At 48.1% G+C, this 25,382-nt stretch overlaps 1 protein-coding gene across 1 annotated transcript in view; it reads left to right on the plus strand.

Annotated features, from left to right (window-relative positions):
- The window catches only part of PEX14 (peroxisomal biogenesis factor 14), a 142,157-nt gene extending 122,292 nt beyond the window's left edge, over positions 1-19,865 (plus strand). Inside the window, exons 4-8 of the mRNA XM_088465166.1 lie at positions 5,711-5,796; positions 6,353-6,455; positions 11,100-11,197; positions 15,023-15,114; positions 16,941-19,865. Coding sequence (XP_088321292.1) covers positions 5,711-5,796; positions 6,353-6,455; positions 11,100-11,197; positions 15,023-15,114; positions 16,941-17,379 — 818 coding nt within the window. The 3' untranslated portion in view covers positions 17,380-19,865. The remainder of the gene's footprint in view (positions 1-5,710; positions 5,797-6,352; positions 6,456-11,099; positions 11,198-15,022; positions 15,115-16,940) is intronic.
- Positions 19,866-25,382: the final 5,517 nt, after the last annotated feature.

Here is a 25,382-nt window from a genome sequence, read left to right on the forward strand (position 1 = left end):
CAGCATTAGCATAAATTCGCAGCTGCGGCATTAGCATAAATTCGCAGTAGTGACTGCACCATTCGCATTAATTCGCAGTAGCGGCTGCAGCATTAGCATAAATTTGCAGTAACAGCTGCAACATTAGCATAAATTTGCCGTAGCGACTGCGGCATTAGCATAAATTTGCAGTAGCAGCTGCGGCATTAGCATAAATTTGCAGTAGCAGCTGCGGCATTAGCATAAATTTGCAGTAGCAGCTGCGGCATTAGCATAAATTTGCAGTAGCGGCTGCAGCATTAGCATAAATTCGCAGCTGCGGCATTAGCATAAATTTGCAGTAGTGACTGCACCATTCGCATTAATTCGCAGTAGCGGCTGCAGCATTAGCATAAATTTGCAGTAACAGCTGCGACATTAGCATAAATTTGCCGTAGCGACTGCGGCATTAGCATAAATTTGCAGTAGCAGCTGCAGCATTAGCATAACTTTGCAGTAGCAGCTGCGGCATTAGCATAAATTTGCCGTAGCGGCTGCGGCATTAGCATAAATTTGCAGCTGCGGCATTAGCATAAATTCGCAGTAGTGACTGCACCATTCGCATTAATTCGCAGTAGCGGCTGCAGCATTAGCATATATTTGCAGTAACAGCTGCGGCATTGGCATAAATTTGCAGTAACAGCTGCGGCATTGGCATAAATTTGCAGTAGCAGCTGCGGCATTAGCATAAATTTGCAGTAACAGCGGCATTAGCATAAATTTGCAGTAACAGCTGCGGCATTAGCATAAATTTGCAGTAACAGCTGCGGCATTAGCATAAATTTGCAGTAACAGCTGCGGCATTAGCATAAATTTGCAGTAACAGCTGCGACATTAGCATAAATTTGCCGTAGTGACTGCGGCATTAGCATAAATTTGCAGTAACCGCTGCCGCATTAGCATAAATTTGCAGTAGCAGCTGCGGCATTAGCATAAATTTGCAGTAGCAGCTGCAGCATTAGCATAAATTTGCAGTAGCGGCTGCAGCATTAGCATAAATTCGCAGCTGCGGCATTAGCATAAATTCGCAGTAGTGACTGCACCATTCGCATTAATTCGCAGTAGCGGCTGCAGCATTAGCATATATTTGCAGTAACAGCTGCGGCATTAGCATAAATTTGCAGTAACAGCTGCGACATTAGCATAAATTTGCCGTAGCGACTGCGGCATTAGCATAAATTTGCAGTAACCGCTGCGGCATTAGCATAAATTTGCAGTAGCAGCTGCGGCATTAGCATAAATTTGCAGTAGCAGCTGCGGCATTAGCATAAATTTGCAGTAGCAGCTGCGGCATTAGCATAAATTTGCAGTAACAGCTGCGGCATTAGCATAAATTTGCCGTAGCGGCTGCGGCATTAGCATAAATTTGCAGTAACAGCTGCGGCATTAGCATAAATTTGCCGAAGCGGCTGCGGCATTAGCATAAATTTGCCGTAGCGGCTGCGGCATTAGCATAAATTTGCCATAGCGGCTGCGGCATTAGCATAAATTTGCAGTAGCAGCTGCGGCATTAGCATAAATTTGCAGTAGCAGCTGCGGCATTAGCATAAATTTGCAGTAGCAGCTGCGGCATTAGCATAAATTTGCAGTAGCAGCTGCGGCATTAGCATAAATTTGCAGTAGCAGCTGCGGCATTAGCATAAATTTGCAGTAACAGCTGCGGCATTAGCATAAATTTGCCGTAGCGGCTGCGGCATTAGCATAAATTTGCAGTAACAGCTGCGGCATTAGCATAAATTTGCCGTAGCGGCTGCGGCATTAGCATAAATTTGCCGTAGCGGCTGCGGCATTAGCATAAATTTGCCGTAGCGGCTGCGGCATTAGCATAAATTTGCAGTAATACTGCAACTCAGTCCACCTCTGAATTAGGCCCAGAGCCTGGAGGACGTTCCGTTATTGTTTGCTATATTCCTTTTATTGGTCTGGCAGCGGGGCTCAGCAGATCGTGGGCTTTCTCCAGCCGGGGGCCGAGGTCCTGGCAGATACGTTTAGAAACATACAGATGTGTTCTTGATAAAAGTAATTTGGACTGAAACGTCGGACAAGACGTGACACCGGTGTCAGTGTGATTCTTTTTCTTGCAAGACCTATTTTTATTCCATTTTTCTTCTTTCCAAATAAAAACAAATCTCATCTGCCGAGTAGTAACGTGCTATACGCTGTACATTATGCTGACGGAGCTGTAAATCCATTGCTCAGAGCATAAAACCTATAGTACAGTGTATTAGTCGTGTGTACTACGGCCGTCTGCCTATCAGTTCTGGCACCTGTGCCTGTCTGCACCATGAGAGGCAGGATGGGGGAGGGAAGAGGCGTTCAATCTCAGGTCAAGTACACTGCGGGGGGGGTGTGGTCACACAATTGCGCACAGATGCAGACTGAGACACCATCCAGGGTTTGAACCACTTGTGGTTGGATATTTGCGAATGCACCGCTGACTCTGATAGGCGCTCTCAGTGCTTGTGTGTATATTTCCGGAATCCATTGTACGTAACTAACACACAATTTGTGACCAGCTCATTTTACATCATCAATCTGGCAGGATGGAAAATACAGATTAGTCATTTTTATTTATTTCCTTGGTTTGTTTCTTCAGACTGGTAATAATGATTGATAATCGCTCAGACATTGCACAGTGTCATGTGACTGCTATGACAACCACAGTCACATGGCACATGATGTAATGAGCACAAGGTCTTTAAAACGCCCCTCTAGGCTCCATCTACTCAGTGACATCCTTCTTTTACCTCCCCTGACATCGCATGGCATGCAGAGAGTCAGTGGAGTCTACTGTCTGTGTCTGGCAGCCATATTTTTTTTCCCTCCAGAGAGATTTTGAAATGATGTGCAGGAGCTAATAAAAATAAAGTACTTAGCTTACTCTTCTATGTGGGAATGCTGGTTTCATGTCTAAATTAAAATATGTGACATTTCCATAGGAAAACTTACAGAACATGTCAGCACATGATGTACTAAGCCTTTGCTATATTACAATAATTCCCTTTTTCTTTGTCTTATTTGGCCTTTTCTGATCACACAAAATTTAATACTTAAAAAAACACGGGGTTAAATAAGTTGTTTTTGACATTTTTCCATAGAACAACACCCTTGGGTGTGACACTAGATTTACCTAGCAAGAAAAACTGGTGCTGTGCTTTGTGTTACTGTTGTACAGCGGTTCCTGCTCCATGTGCCAGTCTTACCCCACTTATGTACTATACGCCGTGTTACAGAACCTGCCCCCTGTGTACTTAGAGCCACAGTAAATCTTGTATACATATGTATTATGGCTTTAATCTCAGGAAATGAGGCAGAATACACCATTAATACCTTGTCTTTGGCTCTGATATATGGGTATTTGTTCAGCAGAATATGAAATAGGACCAGATAGGGGCAGGTACAGTGCTAGGAGGATCGCAGCAGCCGCGGAGCCCATCCAATGTATTATTACAGGGAAGTCAAGTTATCTGTGCCCCCTCAGCCGCGTCTTGTCTGTCCCTGGCCCCCCTCAGCCGCATCCTGTCTGTCCCTGGTCCCCTCAGCCGCATCCTGTCTGTCCCTGGTCCCCTCAGCCGCATCCTGTCTGTCCCTGGTCCCCTCAGCCGCATCCTGTCTGTCCCTGGTCCCCTCAGCCGCGTCCTGTCTGTCCCTGGCCCCCCTCAGCCGCGTCCTGTCTGTCCCTGGCCCCCCTCAGCCGCGTCCTGTCTGTCCCTGGCCCCCCTCAGCCGCGTCCTGTCTGTCCCTGGCCCCCTCAGCCGCGTCCTGTCTGTCCCTGGCCCCCTCAGCCGCGTCCTGTCTGTCCCTGGCCCCCTCAGCCGCGTCCTGTCTGTCCCTGGCCCCCTCAGCCGCGTCCTGTCTGTCCCTGGCCCCCCTCAGCCGCGTCCTGTCTGTCCCTGGCCCCCTCAGCCGCGTCCTGTCTGTCCCTGGCCCCCTCAGCCGCGTCCTGTCTGTCCCTGGCCCCCTCAGCCGCGTCCTGTCTGTCCCTGGCCCCCTCAGCGGCGTCCTGTCTGTCCCTGGCCCCCTCAGCGGCGTCCTGTCTGTCCCTGGCCCCCTCAGCGGCGTCCTGTCTGTCCCTGGCCCCCATCAGCCGCGTCCTGTCTGTCCCTGGCCCCCATCAGCCGCGTCCTGTCTGTCCCTGGCCCCCATCAGCCGCGTCCTGTCTGTCCCTGGCCCCCATCAGCCGCGTCCTGTCTGTCCCTGGCCCCCATCAGCCGCGTCCTGTCTGTCCCTGGCCCCCATCAGCCGCGTCCTGTCTGTCCCTGGCCCCCCCCCAGCCGCGTCCTGTCTGTCCCTGGCCCCCCCCCAGCCGCGTCCTGTCTGTCCCTGGCCCCCCCCCCAGCCGCGTCCTGTCTGTCCCTGGCCCCCCCCAGCCGCGTCCTGTCTGTCCCTGGCCCCCCCAGCCGCCTCCTGTCTGTCCCTGGCCCCCCCAGCCACGTCCTGTCTGTCCCTGGCCCCCCCAGCCGCATCCTGTCTGTCCCTGGCCCCCCCAGCCGCGTCCTGTCTGTCCCTGGCCCCCCCCCAGCCGCGTCCTGTCTGTCCCGACCCCATCTCGTGTTCGTTTTTCTTCTTTCATTTTGCCACGAGACAGACTTGTGTCACTTAATGTAAAACGAGTGAGATGGCATTTCGGCTCGCAGCCTTTATAGACTTGCTGAACTTTTGTGAAAGATCATCCCAGTCCCGTTTCATTAATAATGAGAAGGAGGGGGCAATAAAATCGCTCACTTTCAGGATACACCGTAGACTCATAGACTCACAGCCAAGGGTTATTAATTCCACCCCCTTAACCCCTCAGTTGCCGGTGGGTGCCTCCGATGCTCCCTCTCTATCTGGGCACCTTTCATCCTGGAGTATTAGACCCTTGCGGGACCCCTGAAGAGAAGGCACCTTAATGTTCATAGGGATGAGCCTGTCCCTGCATTCCCCCACTTTGTCTCATAGGTCTCTCACACTTTGTGGGGTAATAGGCCTCCTGTAATGTTGGGGTGCACAAAATGAACCTGCATTAATAATGACACTAGTCCTCCAAGCTTTCTGCCTCTGGGGAACCACAGATCACATAGTATGAGTTGGCCCCAAACATCCTTTAACTCTCAGTGTAGCCCTGTGTGTAATATTGGGGTGCAGGGAGATGATTGTGCCCTTACCCAGGTCTAGCCTGGCATTACACTCTTCCCCTCTGACCTCGGCCTACGGGCTCTCTCTGTACAGTGTAGCCCTGTGTGTAATATTGGGGTGCAGGGAGATGATTGTGCCCTTACCCAGGTCTAGCCTGGCATTACACTCTTCCCCTCTGACCTCGGCCTACGGGCTCTCTCTGTACAGTGTAGCCCTGTGTGTAATATTGAGGTGCAGGGAGATGATTGTGCCCTTACCCAGGTCTAGCCTGGCATTACACTCTTCCCCTCTGACCTCGGCCTACGGGCTCTCTCTGTACAGTGTAGCCCTGTGTGTAATATTGGGGTACAGGGAGATGATTGTGCCCTTACCCAGGTCTAGCCTGGCATTACACTCTTCCCCTCTGACCTCGGCCCACGGGCTCTCTCTGTACAGTGTAGCCCTGTGTGTAATATTGGGGTGCAGGGAGATGACTGCGCTCCCCCCCAGGCCTACGGGCTCTCTCTGTTTGGGGCACCCCTGTCACCTGTGTATAATACAGAAGACTTAAGCTGCTTTCATGTTCTCCACACAGGTGCGCCCGGCTCTCGCTGGAGAGAATATGGAGCACTTGCTGTTATATTAGCTGGCATTGCGTTTGGCTTCCACCATCTGTACAAGGTAGGTGCCAGCTCTGTAATCTGTAAGATGATGTCTGTGGGTTTGTATAGTGCAATAATAACAAAACTACACTGGTGGAGGAGAGACTTGGGGTACAGACCTGTAAGCAGGGCTGTCACTAGGCGGCACCTGTGCCAGGTCTTGTGTGCCAGGGAACCTCCCTAAACTGGGAATTTTACATTGTTTTGTCCCAGTTCTGGTATAATGTAGTTCGTCATAGCTGGCCTTGTTTACACTGTTATATTTTGTAATATTTGTGAGTGGAAGCTACGCCCAAAATATCTGATTAATCACCTTAGTAATGTGTTTTTCTCTCACAACCCGTCTTTTGTAGTGTGTTATACTAACAGATGCCAGTATTAATATACGGCAGAGAGGGGGTACCTATGTCTGGTGCATACGTTCCCCTGTCCTCGGCACAGATACGCAAACTTCAGGAACACTTCTCATAGCTAGCTGCTTTGTTATGTAGAAGCCCTGACTGACTATGTCGTTACAGTTTACATATCCCAATGGCCCCAGTGTTGTAAGACGTCCCTGTCCTTCCCTTACACAGAGATACCTGCTCCCGCTAATCAATGGCAGCAAGGAGAGCCGTAAGCAGCTGCAGCGCATCGAGTCCAGCGTGTCGGAGATGAGTAGCAGCGTCACACAGACAGGTAACGATTAACAGCTCCATCCCCATTCCCCTCCGCCCCTCCCGGATACACGGCGACTTCATTTATCTGCTCACAGAATCTCTTCACATTTGCAAATGAAGAAGCCGTCATTTCGCTTTAATTTGAAATTGCATGTTTACTGTCGCTGTGGCCTCAATTAATTATGTTTTTACGGAAAGGATCCCAACCTCAGAATATTAATAAGGGGGCTAGAGTGACAGCCCCGTAGTGTAATGGGAGGCTTATCTGCGTGACAGCGAGGTGCGCGCACGGTGTTATTTCAGCCTCTGCCGTCTATCTCAATGTGACACTTACACAGCAGATGAGGATTTATCACTCACTCATAGGGTACACCATGGGCTAATATCGCAATGCTGGTACAATCTGTTCGCCAACTGTCACCACGGTTTGGATTCTAGAACAGCCAATCGCATTTTGACTTTTATCGTCGCTCAGTATTCATGTTCCAACTGTGTTGTGATTGGCTGCATTGGGTTACTCGCCTGTTTCCATTACTGAGAGCGGTCTCGCCCAGGATGTATGCATTAGTACGGCGATTCACATGTTTACACGCGGCACTGCCAGCGTCACCAGCTGACCAGCGTCTGGTGAAACCTGGCTAACAATGACTTCCATGGCTATCAGCATATAGGTTCCATATAATTGAATCTCATTTCAGAAATAAATTATAATTATCCAATAACTCCAAAAAGAGAATAAAATGTCAGCAGGATCCCAAAACACGTAACACGTATGACACGCTGAAACCTAAATACAGTAAAGAACAAAAAACATTGTTTTCAGAACAATGACAAAGGCCCACCCTATATTTTTCTGCTTAAAATAAATACATAAATGAATATATAAATATATATACATATTTTTAAAGCTTCCTATCGGCGTTGCAGCTCTCTGTAATTGTGTCATCCAGGCAGCCAAGCCTAGGAGTGTTAGTAAGAATGTCTGTTTTCATCCCAGCCCTGTCAGAATGAAGATGTTATTATAGTCAGAGGCTCGTCCAGCCCGTGACGGGTGTGTATTCTGGCTGTGATATCACCGCCCCGACCTGAGCTGTCTCGGGGTATCCTGCCTTTGCAGGTAGCTCAGAGCGCTATAACCATTGTCCCTGATGGCGGCCCTATTGCCTCTGTCTGCCGGCTCCCATCGGCCTCTGTCACAGAGATGACAGCCGAGGATCGATGGATAAAACAGAGAGACTGGAGCCAGAGATAGAGGAAGATAAACTGTGTGATAAATGGCTGTCTGTGATAAGGGACACACGCAGCTATACTTCTCAATCCGCCACAGTGATACATTGCAAATCCCACAGATGAGATGGGAGGGGAGAGATTAGATGGGAAGAACATAAATCCCAGGCAGAGATACAGAGGAGATGCAGGTCTGTGTGTAGCCGGCGATGGGAATTGGGACTGAGCCCAGCGTTAGGACTTTGCTCAGCGTCATTAGTCATACTACAGCAGAGCTGGGAAAGACATAGGCCGTGTCCGCCGGTCAGCGTGTTACATGTGCTGCTCATGGCTCGCTCATCTGTCTATCTGTGGCGTTTTATCTGGGGAGGGGGCCAGTGTGCAGTGCGCAGGGGAGATCCTTCATTGTGCCAGTTACTACGCATGTGCATATCGCCATACAGATGGGGCCTGCGCCAATCTCACAGCGGTTTCTTCAGCAGCAGCTGCAAGGTAAGTATATGATGGATGAAGGGTGTGCGGCGTGTGATTCACGGCCGTGTGCATCCGACACATCCTCATTCATCTATTTATCTATTATTATTATTATCCTTTATTTATATGGCGCCACAAGGGTTCAGCAACGCCTTATAAATGAGCAAAAGTCAGGAGATCAGTGACTTACAGGACAAGGACGTGGTTCATACACATTGCTGTATCCCCCGATCATAACACCCGCATAAGCAGCAGCCACCTATAGGCTAGGTATATAACAGTAAGGGAAAGGAGAAGCACGTGAGGGAGGAGGGCCCTGCTCGTGGGAGCTTACATTCTATCTATCTATCTATCTATCTATCTCATATCTATCTCTCATATCTTTCTATCTCATATCTATCTATCTCATATCTATCTCTCTCATATCTATCTCTCTCATATCTATCTCTCTCATATCTATCTCTCTCATATCTATCTCATATCTATCTATCTCATATCTATCTCTCTCATATCTATCTCTCTCATATCTATCTCTCTCATATCTATCTCTTTCATATCTATCTCTCTCATATCTATCTCTCTCATATCTATCTCTCTCATATCTATCTCTCTCATATCTATCTCTCTCATATCTATCTCTCTCATATCTATCTCTCTCATATCTATCTCTCTCATATCTATCTCTCTCATATCTATCTCTCTCATATCTATCTCTCTCATATATATCTATCTATCTCATATCTATCTATCACATATCTATCTATCTCTCTCTCATATCTATCTATCTCTCTCATATCTATCTCATATCTATCTATCTAATATCTATCTCATATCTATCTATCTAATATCTATTTCATATCTATCTAATATCTATATCTATCTCATATCTATTTCATATCTATATCTATCTCATATCTATTTCATATCTATTTCATATCTATCAATCACATATATATCTAATATCTATCTCTCTCATATCTATCTCTCTCATATCTATCTCTCTCATATATATATCTCTCATATCTATCTATCTCATATCTATCTATCTCATATCTATCTCTCTCATATCTATCTCTCTCATATCTATCTCTCTCATATCTATCTCTCTCATATCTATCTCTCATATCTATCTCTCTCATATCTCTCTCTCTCATATCTATCTCTCTCATATATATCTATCTATCTCATATCTATCTATCACATATCTATCTATCTCTCTCTCATATCTATTTCATATCTATCTATCTCTCTCATATCTATCTCATATCTATCTATCTAATATCTATCTCATATCTATCTATTTCATATCTATCTAATATCTATATCTATCTCATATCTATTTTATATCTATCTCTCATTATCTATCTCTCATTATCTATCTCTCTCATATCTATTTCATATATATCTATCTAATCTATCTGATAATTTCATATCTATCTATCTATCTATCTATCTATCTATCTATCTATCTATCTATCTATCATCTATCTCATATCTATCTATTTCATATCTATTTCATATCTATCTATCTATCATCTATCTCATATCTATCTATTTCATATCTATCTATCTCATATCTATCTCATATCTATCTGTCTCATATCTATCTGTCTCATATCTATCTATCTATCATCTATCTCATATCTATCTATCTCATATCTATCTATCTCATATCTATCTGTCTCATATCTATCTGTCTCATATCTATCTGTCTCATATCTATCTATCTCATATCTATCTATCTATCATCTATCTCATATCTATCTATCTATCATCTATCTCATATCTATCTATCTATCTATCTATCTATCTATCTATCATCTATCTCATATCTATCTATCTATCTATCTATCTATCTATCTATCTATCTATCTATCTATCATCTATCTCCTATCTATATCTATCATCTATCTCATATCTATCTATTTCATATCTATCTATCTCATATCTATCTCATATCTATCTCTCTCATATCTATCGCTCTCATATCTATTTCATATATATCTATCTAATCTATCTGATAATTTCATATCTATCTCTCATATCTATCTATTTCATATCTATCTATCATCTATCTCATATCTATCTATTTCATATCTTTCATATCGATCTATTTCATATCTATCTCATCTCTATCTCTCTCATATATATATATCTATCTCATATCTATCTATTTCATATCTATCTATCTCTCTCATATATATATCTATCTATCTATTTCATATCTACCTCAATGTCTCTCTGAATTTTCTGTTTTCAGTGGAACTTTCCTTTAAAACGTTATAAGAAACTGTCTCCATAGAAATGTAATAAGCACATTAGGTTCCACCTGTCTAAACTAAAAAAAAAAAGGCAGTAAAATATAGTGATGACAGGAGGAAGGACAAGAGGAGAACCAGAATAAATTGGTTATTGATCCACCACCCAAGCGGCTCTGCAGCATCTAAGGCCGGCTGTGATTCCTACAATTGCGCAGAGCGACTGAACACGCGGAGGGCTTCTCTAGGCAGGAAGTACGCTCTCAAAACTTTCATTGAGAACTTGTATTTTTTTTCTTTCATTGGGAAACATCTGCCAAAATGTGATTGTAGGAATTATATCAACAAATTCATATATAACATTTTGGGCCTTTAAATAAAACAAGCATAACTGCCGTGCTTTGCTTTCTCACTTGAGCTTTTTGTCCTATATCAGTACAATTTCAGCCAATGTCTATGAACTTCGGCATCTTTCTGGAAGATGTTCTTCTACGCACTTTACTCATACACTTGAGGTAACATGGGCATTATACTGGCTTAAAGTGCTGTGTTTAACGCAGTAATGATAGAGAAGACATTGGTGGTGTGACGTTTAGTTTTTCGGACAGTGATTACGGGATATACATTCTGTTATGAAAGCCTGGCTGTAGTTTAGTATATGGAAGTGGCATTGTGCCCACCCTGTGTGCTGTTCCTCTTTGTAGTGACTCAGCTCCAGACCACGCTGGCCACTGTGCAAGAATTGCTGCTACAGCATCAGCAGAAGATCCAGGAGCTGACCCAGGAGCTGGCCGCTGCCAAGGTGAGACCCTCTGATATGCCAGATACGACACAGCACCGCCCACTTCCGGGGGCACTGTCAAAGGTCTTAAGACTGTAAAGCAGATTGTGTTACCTATTTATCACTGTGCTATGCAGGAACACATGCCTCTTACACTTCTGCCCAGGGACTTCTCATCACACCGTATGTTTTATTACATTTTGCATGGTACTCCGTACATGTTTCTGCAATAAGGGTATATAGATAAGGCTCTGGTTCTCCGGCATCTAATTACATCGGTGATAGGGCCTCAGACAGACGTCCTCATACTCTCAGTACAGCCCGACACCTCTGCCATTGCTGAATGCACCATGAACGTCTCTGGTAGGGCTCTTGGTGCCGACGCTGCCTGCAGAAGTTTCAGTCTGTGATCAGTCATTTACTATAGAGACCAATGATTCTATTCCAGATATGTCAGCTGATGACGGGGACTAGAGCCTCATGTACCCTTAGACTTTGTTGTGTTCATCCTGGAGATTAACACTTTACAAGCTGTGAATATATCAGACAATGTAAAATGCCAGAAATCCACAGAAGGCGGGTAACATAAAAATGTCAGCAATCCCCGGTGACATAACACGCAGTAAAAGGACCAATCCGGACGCAAACGCCATAGAAGCAGCAATCTCTCATGGATCGCAGGTGAGAAAATAGCTAATGACCCACTTGCCGCCCACTGACAGAATCTGACACACAAAAGCGGAAACAAGGAACACAGATCAGGCGCCCATCAGCCTCCTGAGTAAGTCTAAGCTGCCACACATACAGCCGGTCACCAGACACACAGAGGGCTCTCCTGCTGCCACAGACACAGCCGGTCACCAGACACACAGAGGGCTCTCCTGCTGCCACACACAGCCGGTCCCCAGACACACAGAGGGCTCTCCTGCTGCCACACACACAGCCGGTCCCCAGACACACAGAGGGCTCTCCTTCTGCCACACACACAGCCGGTCACCAGACACACAGAGGGCTCTCCTGCTGCCACACACAGCCGGTCCCCAGACACACAGAGAGCTCTCCTGCTGCCACACACACAGCCGGTCACCAGACACACAGAGGGCTCTCCTGCTGCCACACACACAGCCGGTCACCAGACACACAGAGGGCTCTCCTGCTGCCACACACACAGCCGGTCACCAGACACACAGAGGGCTCTCCTGCTGCCACACACACAGCCGGTCACCAGACACACAGAGGGCTCTCCTGCTGCCACACACACAGCCGGTCACCAGACACACAGAGGGCTCTCCTGCTGCCACACACACAGCCGGTCACCAGACACACAGAGGGCTCTCCTGCTGCCACACACACAGCCGGTCACCAGACACACAGAGGGCTCTCCTGCTGCCACATACACAGCCGGTCACCAGACACACAGAGGGCTCTCCTGCTGCCACACACACAGCCGGTCACCAGACACACAGAGGGCTCTCCTGCTGCCACACACACAGCCGGTCACCAGACACACAGAGGCCTCTCCTGCTGCCACACACACAGCCGGTCACCAGACACACAGAGGGATCTCCTGCTGTCACTAACACAGCCGGTCCCCAGTCACACAGAGGCCTCTCCTGCTGCCACACACACAGCCGGTCACCAGACACACAGAGGGCTCTCCTGTTGCCACACACACAGCCGGTCACCAGACACACAGAGGGCTCTCCTGCTGCCACACACACAGCCGGTCACCAGACACACAGAGGGCTCTCCTGCTGCCACATACACAGCCGGTCACCAGACACACAGAGGGCTCTCCTGCTGCCACACACACAGCCGGTCACCAGACACACAGAGGGCTCTCCTGCTGCCACACACACAGCCGGTCACCAGACACACAGAGGCCTCTCCTGCTGCCACACACACAGCCGGTCACCAGACACACAGAGGGATCTCCTGCTGTCACTAACACAGCCGGTCCCCAGTCACACAGAGGCCTCTCCTGCTGCCACACACACAGCCGGTCACCAGACACACAGAGAGGTCTCCTGCTGCCACACACACAGCCGGTCACCAGACACACAGAGGGGTCTCCTGCTGCCAGCAAGGACGCAGTGGCTAATTTATTAACGCCAAAAAAACAATGTTTAAATACCTGCGTTTCTCTTACCATCCCTCCTTACCTTCCCGAAAGTCTGATTACCTGTCGCTTAGTTTGTGATTGATCGCAAATGAATCGCTTCACGTGTGCAGTGCGGATTACACACGTGCGCAATGGCTAACATTCGCTCAAACTGCGGAAATATCGGAATTTGCGCCTGGATCTCATTCAGACCCAATTTTTAGTATGAAGTGTATAGGTGGCGCCTCCACATTCTCTCCTTGTAGAAGTGATGAAGTTGGGTGAACGGCTGAAGACTGGGAGCTCGGAGCCATCCCCGGCCGGTCCTTCCCGGAGGCTGTACATTGAGGCCCTAGTCTCTGCTCTGTCAGCCAGTGTATATAATGGCATTTTCTGGGCTTTTATAGCTGATGCCAGGGTCTTGGTATCGTCAGTGTGTGGACCTCATACTGTTATTGACCCCCAGTGAGGCACACATACTGTTATTGACCCTCAGTGAGGCGCACATACTGTTAGTGACCCTCAGTGAGGCGCACATACAGTTAGTGACCCTCAGTGAGGCCCACATAGTTAGTGACCCTCAGTGAGGCGCACATACTGTTAGTGACCTCAATGAGGCGCACATACTGTTAGTGACCCTCAGTGAGGCGCACATACTGTTATTGACCCTCACTGAGGCGCACATACTGTTAGTGACCCTCAGTGAGGCGCACATACTGTTAGTGACCTCAGTGAGGCGCACATACTGTTATTGACCCTCAGTGAGGCGCACATACTGTTAATGACCCTCAGTGAGGCACACATACTGTTAGTGACCCTCAGTGAGGCGCACATACAGTTAGTGACCCTCAGTGAGGCGCACATACTGTTAGTGACCTCAGTGAGGCGCACATACTGTTAGTGACCCTCAGTGAGGCGCACATACTGTTAGTGACCCTCAGTGAGGCACACATACTGTTAGTGACCCTCAGTGAGGCGCACATACTGTTAGTGACCCTCAGTGAGGCGCACATACTGTTAATGACCTTCAGTGAGGCGCACATACTGTTAGTGACCCTCAGTGAGGCGCACATACTGTTAGTGACCCTTAGTGAGGCGCACATACTGTTAGTGACCCTCAGTGAGGCGCACATACTGTTAGTGACCCTCAGTGAGGCCCACATACTGTTAGTGACCCTCAGTGAGGCGCACATACAGTTAGTGACCCTCAGTGAGGCACACATACTGTTAGTGACCTCAGTGAGGCGCACATACTGTTAGTGACCCTCAGTGAGGCGCACATACTGTTAGTGACCCTCAGTGAGGCACAGATACTGTTAGTGACCCTCAGTGAGGCACACATACTGTTAGTGACCCTCAGTGAGGCGCACATACTGTTGTACAGTCCCCGATTTAATGCAACATATCAGTTCGCTCGCAACCACTGACATCCCTGAGGCACGAGGCACTTGTGTAGAGATATTGCTGTAGGAAATAACACAATTGAGCACCATGTTATTCGCCCAGGCCTAGTATTGGTTACTGATCAGGCCATTACAGCACTAACCTTATGCACTGACCGATGCTCACCTGTCAGCCGGTCAGCACTGATCCCCAATAGACACAGCGCTGGGAGCACCGTGTATGGCGGACGCTCAGGCCGGGTTACCGGCACTCTGTCATTCCAGAGGGAGCGGGTTGGGAAATTGTATTGCTGTTATTTTTTGTTGTTGCCATTTTACCTGTTCCCGTCTCCGCTTTTCTAGGCCTCCAATTCCTCTAATACAATTCTGGACTCTCAGAACGTCCAGGAACTGAAGTCTGAAATTTACTCGCTGAAGGGGCTACTGCTAAACAGGTACAGAGGGCGGCACATGCTGGGGGGAGATGCTGGTTGTGACGAGGGAAGAGCTGCTCCATGCGGGACTAAACCTGCTAAACAAGAGCAATATGTCACTAACATTAGTTGTAAGGAGCTCATTGCAAATCCAGTATGTGAGATATTACACTCCCCTCTGCTATTCCTGCACACTGATACTGGCCCATAGTACAGAGCTTTCCCTTGTATTATATGTCACAGTGACCAGTGCTTAGTGTCGTCGTCGTCTCGCAGCACTGAGGCCTTGGATTCCAATCCACAGTTCTGTATGTGTGGAGTTTGTATGTAGCTTCTAAACATAGAAAATTATATTAAATAAACCCTATTTATATGTCATTTTTCTCAATAGTCTTAGCTAGGACCCTGCTCGAAAGAGAAGTGGTGCGGGGAGTTGCTCACGTCTGCTGCCTTTAGCCTGCACAGTAACCTGGGCATCGTGTATTCCTATGGGTAATGGGGCGCCCTCCGTCACACTGTAGCCAGCAGTAGTATGAATAGACGAGGTTCGGCAGCGTAGGGATCAGCGATCCCCAGGTCACTGTGCTGAGGATTTGTACCTATCCCAGGTAATAAACCAGTGATCGTTCATCTGATAGGGTCCAGTGACGCTTGGTTCAATGTCTCTCCAAAGGCCATATTCTATAGCTCTCGCGTCCTATATACCCTGACGCTGAGGACTAAATGGCCAGCCACAGCTAATGCTGTCTAGGAGGGATCTCTCTTTATTTTAGACCTTTGAATTGCACCAACCTATTTAACATCATAATCCCATTGAGCTGCTAACTGATATTACATTATCACCTACATTCATTTTCCTAATGTTCATTACTGGCATTATTCCATTCTAAACTAGAAACTGCAAACTTCATCCCGCACCAAGTTACAGATTATAGGTATCGTACCAACACCCCCCAGCCCACATACACACGATTACATTCTATCCCTCAGTACAATGTCTGCGCCAGAATGATCCTCAGTTCTCTTATTGCATCAGTAACACACCGTATAGTGTGGTGCATAGAGGGGATGGTGGTTATTAATTCAGTGTAAATAAGGATTTGCTGTTCTGAGATGAATAATGTAGTGTAAATTAGAAGGGTTTGAGGAGATTGGTCACTAAATACCATCACAGGGCTAGAGGTAACTTTCCTTATACAGGACAGCAATGTAAATATATGGCTTCCAGTAAGGTAGGTAACCCCTGGCTGCCTCCCCCCCATATCTTTCAGCTGTCAGGCTCCTTATTCTGTTCTAATGAAGTTAAATTGGGATTTGTTTTCTCTACCTATGGATCAGCGTAGCTAGAACGTGGGCTCAGCGTCACTATACGTGAAATGGTAATGGCCGCCGTGCTCTTGCTTTGTACATATATTCTTTCCAGGAGTTTATACACATACTGGCCTGATAGGATACGTATACAGCCGGGGTGTGATAGAGGCCATCTGGTGTAACCTTCTGCTCTTTCCAGGAGTTTATATATATATATATATATATATATATATATATATACACATACTGGCCTGATAGGATACTTATACAGCCGGGGTGTGATAGAGGCCATCTGGTGTAACCTTCTGCTCTTTCCAGGAGTTTATATTTATATATATATATATATATATATATATATATATATATATATACTGGCCTGATAGGATACGTATACAGGTGGGGGGTGATAGAGGCCATCTGGTGTAACCTTCTGCTCTTTCCAGGAGACTATACACATACTGGCCTGATAGGATATGTATACAGCCGGGGTGTGATAGAGGCCATCTGGTGTAACCTTCTGCTCTTTCCATTACTAGGAGACAGTTCCCCCCATCTCCGTCTGCACCTAAGATTCCTGCCTGGCAGATCCCGGTGAAACCTCCCTCGCTGTCCGGCCAGGCGGTGCTAAACCACAACAGCAGCAGCGACATATCCCCGGTCAGCAACGAATCCAGCTCCTCTTCCCCTGTTAAGGAGAATCACAGCCCCGAGGGGTCCAAGGTCATCTCCCACCACATGCCCAGCACGCGGGAGGAGGATGCCGAGATCGATGTGCAGAGCCAGGTGCGCATGGAAGTTCAGGGAGAGGAGGAGGGCGAGGAAGATGAAGAGGAGGAGGAAGAGGATGTTGGACAAGCCGATGAAGAAGATTGTATCGGAGTCCAGACTGAAGATCGGAGAGGTGGAGATGGACAGATTAATGAGCAGGTAGAAAAGTTGCGCCGACCAGAGGGCGCCAGCAACGAGATGGACTAACGGTAAAAGATTGATCCACATAGTCCCTTGAGCTGCCCCCACTCCTTACTCTGACATCTTTTGGGTGATCTCCGTGGTACATTTCTATAGGCAGCGGCAGGAGGAGCGATCTCTGTAGCAGAGCAGGATGTTGGAGTGTGCTACAATGTGTATCCATCCAGCTTTCTCAGTTCTGTTCACTTTGAGCACCCTCAGCGGCCCTGGTTCTCTTGTCCGTCTGTGTCAGCGTACGGCCCACGAGCAAATGTGACAGTGGCCGGCAGGATGCGTCCTGTATCCTCAATCACCAGAAATACATCCTCATTTCCATTAATAGTGATGATCGAAATGATTGTTCCAATGATTACGTTAATTTCTAATCACTTCTTCATCTGCGCACAACCTGTAATCACCACTCAGCGCACTACTAAAAGCGCGCATGCAACACAGGCGCCTGCCAATCTCTGCTCGTGTGAGTGCTGCTTGTCGTCCCGATTCCACTCTGATTGGTAAATAAAAGCCTACAGAACAGCACACGTTTTATAAAGTACCATAGTCTGGGTTTTATATCTTCTCTCTGTGACCATCTCACAGTCTCAGTCACGCGTTACTGCTCTGCGTCATTTGTTAATCCATTCCCCAAGCCATGCGATTAGATGTGTACCGAGCCCCCAAGTCTTCACTGCCAGGTCCTATCAGTATATGTGGGGAAACGTTTCCCTATATTACAGCAGAGCTGCCATAGAGAACAACTCTTCCTATCTAGTATGTTCACACTCCTCGCCCTTCCTCATGTCATCCTTCATTCTCATTTCACTCTCCGCTCTCTTCCTTACATCACCTTCTGGTGCCCTCCACATATCATCCTCCGCTCTCCTCCATATATTACCCCTCTTGCCCTCCTTATGTCATTTTTCACTGCCCTCCTTATATCCTCTTCTGCTGCTCTACTCAATTTACCCTCCGCTTCCCTCCTCATTTCGCCCTCCACTGACGACCTAATTTCGCCCTTCTCAGTTCGCCCTCCATTGACCTCCTCATTTCGCCCTCCGCTTTCCTCCTCATTTCACCCTCCGCTTCCCTCCTCGTTTCGCCCTCCACTGACCTCCTCATTTCGCCCTCCGCTTCCCTCCTCGTTTCGCCCTCCGCTTCCCTCCTCGTTTCGCCCTCCGCTTCCCTCCTCGTTTCGCCCTCCGCTTCCCTCCTCGTTTCGCCCTCCGCTTCCCTCCTCGTTTCGCCCTCCGTTTCCCTCCTCCTTTCGCCCTCCGTTTCCCTCCTCCTTTCGCCCTCCGTTTCCCTCCTCCTTTCGCCCTCCGCTTCCCTCCTCCTTTCGCCCTCCGCTTCCCTCCTCCTTTCGCCTTCCGGAGTTCTCCTCATTCTACCCTCCGTTGCCCTCCTCATTCTACTCTCGGCTGCCCTCCTCATTCTACCCTCGGCTGCCCTCCTCATTCTACCCTCGGCTGCCCTCCTCATTCCACCCTCCGCTGTCGTCCTCATTCCACCCTCCGCTGTCGTCCTCATTCCACCCTCCGCTGTCCTCCTCATTCCACCCTCCGCTGCCCTCCTCATTCCACCCTCCGCTGTCCTCCTCATTCCACCCTCCGCTGTCCTCCTCATTCCACCCTCCGCTGTCCTCCTCATTCCACCCTCCGCTGTCCTCCTCATTCCGCCCTCCGCTGTCCTCCTCATTCCGCCCTCCTCTGCCGTCTCCTGGGTTCACCCTCTGCTCTCCACTTACACATTTTAATCCTTCTCTTGCCTCATTTCTTCCTCTTCCTAACCTAGTAATGTCATCCTCCTCTCACCCTAGTTCCTCCTATGTTTCTTCTCTGCTGTCCTCATATCATTCTATTAGCACTTTCTTCTCCTCATTTCATCCTCTTCCATCATCATCTCATCCTCCTTCTGTCGCCTCATTTCATCCTCTTCCGTCATCTCATCCTCCTTCTGTCGCCTCATTTCATCCTGTACTTGTTTTATCCTTTTCTCTGTGTTAATAAATGAAGGACTTTTTCCTAAGCTTCATATCCATTCTGCAAATCATTCTTCTAACCCTTAGTGCTGATCATGTCATTTTGCCCCGGAGGGCAGGGGGCGCCGTCTCTGCTCACTGAGTGATAGAGCGCAATGCTGGCTCTGGATGGTTTATATCAGGTGTTGGTACCCGGTCACTACGGCTATTCACAAACCACAGTCACCCTCAGTTGCTGCTGTCATTCTGCCCCAAGGCACAAGTAAGAATTCTATAACCAGCTTAGAGATAATACATAAAATAACCTGTAGAGCTGATGAAGCTGCTTATTTGTGCTTTGATAAATACTATCTGGATGAGGACAGAGCCGGCCTCATCGGAGCTGACTGGGACGAGAATCCGCATTCATCACCACACGCCCATCATTTCATCAGCCAACGCTGCTCATTAGTGCGCTAATGTATAGATTTCCAGTAAAAAACAAAAACAAAACTATAATTGTACAGAATTGTAATAAAGATAGTTACACTATTTACCCTGACGTCACGAGTGGATCATTGCTAGGATGCAACTATCTGTAACATTATCTCCAGTGCTGTGTTCTGTGAGAAGCTATAATTCAGATGTGTCCTCATACACTATTGCCGCAGTCACGCCTACAGCCCCTCTCGGCGCTCCAGGTCCCGTGTGACCGTCCTTGCGTCTTTTTTGCACAAATATGCGTCTTAGTCGCAGTGCGACGTGACAAAACTGCTTAATGAGACTGCGCTGAATCATTTGATGTGTGACATTTGTACATCTCTGTGCGACTGAGCTTTACGCTGTATACGAAGCGCTACGCTGCAGCTGTCACGGCTCTTTTTCACGCCAAGTTCCATTTTGCTTCATCTGAGACTTTGTACCTAATTAAAACTAATTCCTGTACTGTTAAAGTTGCAGCCCAGCGTATCTGGTACAGATTGATAGGTGTTTCTGCGCTGCAAATAAGATGCAAAGTGAGAGAAAAAGTTATTACGCGACTCTGTCCCTTTACCTGATTCCTCCACCGGCAGCAGCATGTTACAAGCTGAAGAAATATAACCGTTTGGTACACACTAAGGTATGTGACCTGACTCTTCATTTTTGCATCCAGCCGCTGCGTCGCCCTTCCCCCTCCTGGCCGCTGCGTCGCCCTTCCCCCTCCTGGCCGCTGCGTCGCCCTTCCCCCTCCTGGCCGCCGCGTCGCCCTTCCCCCTCCTGGCCGCCGCGTCGCCCTTCCCCCTCCTGGCCGCCGCATCGCCCTTCCCCCTCCTGGCCGCCGCGTCGCCCTTCCCCCTCCTGGCCGCCGCGTCGCCCTTCCCCCTCCTGGCCGCCGCGTCGCCCTTCCCCCTCCTGGCCGCCGCGTCGCCCTTCCCCCTCCTGGCCGCCGCGTCGCCCTTCCCCCTCCTGGCCGCCGCGTCGCCCTTCCCCCTCCTGGCCGCCGCGTCCTCCTTCTCCCATTTTTTCACTATGGCCTCCTACCCCCACCTCCCCGCTATGATCTCCTTCCATGTCTAACTTCCTTCTCTCGTATGTCTGCTATTGCTTCCTTACCCCCACCTGGCTGCAATGGCCTCCTTTTCCCGCCTGGCCGCTATGGCCTCCTTTACCCGTCTTGCCACTTTGTCCTCCTTCCCTCACCTGGCCTCTTTGTGCTCTTATGTTGTCATTTCAGCCTCCTTTCCACCATTCATCTGTTTATATTATATAATCTTAACTTCGTGCCAAATATTCTGTAGATTGAATCATTTTATAGTTAATATCGCTTTCCCTAACTAGTGGAATTGTCTGCCCAGGAGCTTCCAAATTCCAAGCATCGTCCCTGTTCTAGCAACGAGAGCCGTACATTATGCGCCAGTGGTTGCTGTTTGTACCTCCTCATCCCCCTGGCGTGGGTGCAGGGGTGAGTGTTTCTCTATTGTCCCGCGTGAGGGGGGTAGTAACAAACACATCTCTTTTTGACGGCTTGTCCATTTATGACTGTAGGAGTTGTATACATAAAATAAAGCTTATATGGTCATAGAAATTCAGAGATATTAGTTGCATGCATTTGCAAATACATGGGAGGCTGCTGGGCCACGTCACGGCTTCTCTGTTACCAGCAGTCCCTAACACTAAGGGGTTCACGTCCGGGGCGCAGTGCACCCCAAAAAAACGTCCAGCCCAGGACCCCCCCAGGGCATCACACGAAAATGGAAAAAGAGTGACAGTGCAGTGTAAAAGTATAGCTGTGTGTGAGTAATCATTAAGTGTGAAATGAGAGGTTAAAATATATGTGAAAAATACATGAATAATAAACATAAAAGGTGATGTGAACAGCAACTATGTGTATTAAGTGGTGATGCCCTGAGGAGGCCCAGCCAGACCAGTCCCGGGGGCCCTACGCCCAAACGCTTACCCCAAATGTAAAATATACCAATTATAAGGCCTCATGATAAAGGCACATATATAATTTTGTCAAATGTAAGGCCTCATGATAAAGGCACATACATAAATGCATCCAAATTGAGAGCCAGCTTACCTGGGAGTCACCCCTGGGAACTCCAACTAGCACTACTAGAACCAGCATGCCCTACTAATGCTGGCTCCTTCATGCAACTCTAACAAACAAACAAAAATGGCAGCTGCTCAATCAATCTAGCAGTACTAATCAGGTGCATGAAAGGGAGGGGTCATACTAAGTAGAGAAAGGAGGGGGATTTAACCCCCTATTGTACCTCAGCACACTGAATAATACCTGCAACAATATATGAAGACTATATGGTCATAGAAATTCAGAGATATTAGTTGCATGCATTTGCAAATACATGGGAGGCTGCTGGGCCACGTCACGCAACTAATATCTCTGAATTTCTATGACCATATAGTCTTCATATATTGTTGCAGGTATTATTCAGTATGCTAAGGTACAATAGGGGGTTAAATCCCCCTCCTTTCTCTACTTAGTATGACCCCTCCCTTTCATGCACCTGATTAGTACTGCTAGATTGATTGAGCAGCTGCCATTTTTGTTTGTTTATAAAATAAAGCTTCCCTCCAAAGTCATATTTTACACTCCAATATCATCAGTGCAGATAGCTCCTCGATCATATTCACACTCACACACCTATATATTAATATTGTCAATATGTCTTTTATACAAGCATTTTTTATTGGTAGTTAAGTAGGGTTATATCAATGTGACCGAGTTGCAAATTTAAATAGCAGAATCAGTCACCCCCCCCCCCCTCCACAAATAGAGGGGAGTCTGTGAGAATTGCCCTTCCATATAGAGAGGAAAGCCAAGGACTGAGAGATATAAATCCTTCTTTTTCAAGGACGAGTTCCTCTAAGAAAGCCAAAAAAGCTCTAATTTAAAAATAAAAATGAATAGATAAAAACTGTTGTTATTAGAACCTGTCAGTTCTGTGCTGAATGGACTTATAAGGCAGATAGATCACAGGAATGTTTCTGCTGTGACTCAGGACAGGGTTTTAGAACATCTCATGTCTGTAACCGACAGTACAAGGTGAAACGCGCTCAGAGTTAATATTAAAGGGGAAATAATCCCTATTTAGAATTATTTTCAGTTTCACTTTGTATTTATAAGAAACCAGCAGACCACACGTACATACATTATTATTCAGGGAAGTTATGCGTTTCGCTTGCAGTTTATATTTTATAAATTGTCAGGATGCAGCATTGTCACAGTTTTCACTGATGAAATGCAAAAGGCGACTGATATGGTGGCAGCCTGAGTCCACGTCCCCCCGGCTGGCAAAGGCATCTGCTGATAAAGAACAGCGACTTGCGGGCAGCCTGTTGCCTCTTCACCTCACGTGACACAAAGTACCCATATATTCCAATGACACCATGCTGCCACTGGCCATATTATCAGGAATAATGGTGCCTCACTTATGTGGCAGTGCCATTGCTCTACTGCATTAAATGCCCCCTTTATAATCAATTACTTTATGAACAAAAGTCAAAGTGCTATTAGTACATGTTTTGCATACTGTGATTTCAGGTTTCACACTTACGATGAAACATATCAGCTTAATGCAAGTTTCCTTATTAGAAAAGCATCTGGTGCTTATGATTGGCGATGTGGCTACTGCAGCATCCTCAGTAGTAGCCGCACCCAATAAATCAGCATTAAACTGCAAAGGGGCTGTATATTCCCTTATGGTACATTCCCTGATTAACTGGGAAAAGTTTTTCTTGCTCATTTATATCTGCTGTTATAACATTTCTCAGCTGTTAACACCTGCGGAGGAAGAGCCTCACACGGGCTCATTCCTTCCACAGCGGCACAACCTATTTTCCATCTGTTAACGCATGTTACAAGTACAATGTATAGATGTCTACCAAAACTCATCCACGCCCTCATTTCCTGTCTTGATTATTGTAATCTGCTCCTCTCTGGCCTTCCTAACTCCAGCCTCGCCCCTCCCCAATCTATCCTCAGCTCTGCTGCCCACTTTTTCCTCTCATCGCTCTACCTCTGCTGCCCGCCTCATGTTCCTCTCATCGCTCTACCTCTGCTGCTCGCCTCATGTTCCTCTCTCATCGCTCTACCTCTGCTGCCCGCCTCATGTTCCTCTCTCATCGCTCTACCTCTGCTGCCCGCCTCATGTTCCTCTTTCATCGCTCTACCTCTGCTGCCCGCCTCATGTTCCTCTCTCATCGCTCTACCTCTGCTGCCCACCTCATGTTCCTCTCTCATCGCTTTACCTCTGCTGCCCGCCTCATGTTCCTCTCTCATTGCTCTACCTCTGCTGCCGCCTCATATTCCTCTCTCCTCACTCTACCTCTGCTGCCCGCCTCATGTTCCTCTCATCGCTCTACCTCTGCTGCCCGCCTCATGTTCCTCTCTCCTCGCTCTACCACTGCTGCCCGCCTCATGTTCCTCTCTCATCGCTCTACCTCTGCTGCCCGCCTCATGTTACTCTCTCATCGGTCTACCACTGCTGCCCGCCTCATGTTCCTTTCTCATCGCTCTACCTCTGCTGCCTGCCTCATGTTCCTCTCATCGCTCTACCTCTGCTGCCTGCCTCATGTTCCTTTCTCATTGCTCTACCTCTGCTGCCGCCTCATATTCCTCTCTCATCGCTCTACCACTGCTGCCCGCCTCATGTTCCTCTCTCATCGCTCTACCTCTGCTGCCCGCCTCATGTTCCTCTCTCATCGCTCTACCTCATGTTCCTCTCTCATCGCTCTACTTCTGCTGCCCGCCTCATGTTCCTCTCTTATCGCTCTACCTCTGCTGCCCGCCTCATGTTACTCTCTCATCGGTCTACCACTGCTGCCCGCCTCATGTTCCTTTCTCATCGCTCTACCTCTGCTGCCTGCCTCATGTTCCTCTCATCGCTCTACCTCTGCTGCCTGCCTCATGTTCCTTTCTCATTGCTCTACCTCTGCTGCCGCCTCATATTCCTCTCTCATTGCTCTACCTCTGCTGCCCGCCTCATGTTCCTCTCATCGCTCTTCCTCTGCTGTACACCTCATTTTCCTCTCTCCTCGCTCTACCTCTGCTGCCCGCCTCATGTTCCTCTCATCGCTCTACCTCTGCTGCCCGCCTCATGTTCCTCTCATCGCTCTACCTCTGCTGCCCGCCTCATGTTCCTCTCTCACCACTCTACCTCTGCTGCCCGCCTCATGTTCCTCTCTCCTCACTCTACCTCTGCTGCCCACCTCATGTTTCTTTCTCATCGCTCTACCTCTGCTGCCCGCCTCATGTTCCTCTCAGCGCTCTACCTCTGCTTCCCGCCTCATGTTCCTCTTTCATTGCTCTACCTCTGCTGCCCGCCTCATGTTCCTCTCTCATCGCTCTACCTCTGCTGCCTGCCTCATGTTCCTCTCTCTACTTCTGCTGCCCGTCTCATGTTCCTCTCTCATCGCTCTACCTCTGCTGCCCGCCTCATGTTCCTCTCTCATCGCTCTACCTCTGCTGCCCCTCTCTGACAGTCACTCCACTGGCCTCTCTCACCTGCAAAGCTCTCAACTTTCCCGCTCCTCACTACATCTCCAGCTTCATCTCTTCACAGACTCCCTG

The sequence above is a fragment of the Taudactylus pleione genome, unplaced genomic scaffold (genome assembly GCF_031769625.1).
Source record: "Taudactylus pleione unplaced genomic scaffold, aTauple2 ptg001889l, whole genome shotgun sequence".
In the NCBI taxonomy this organism is placed as follows: Eukaryota; Metazoa; Chordata; class Amphibia; order Anura; family Myobatrachidae; genus Taudactylus; species Taudactylus pleione.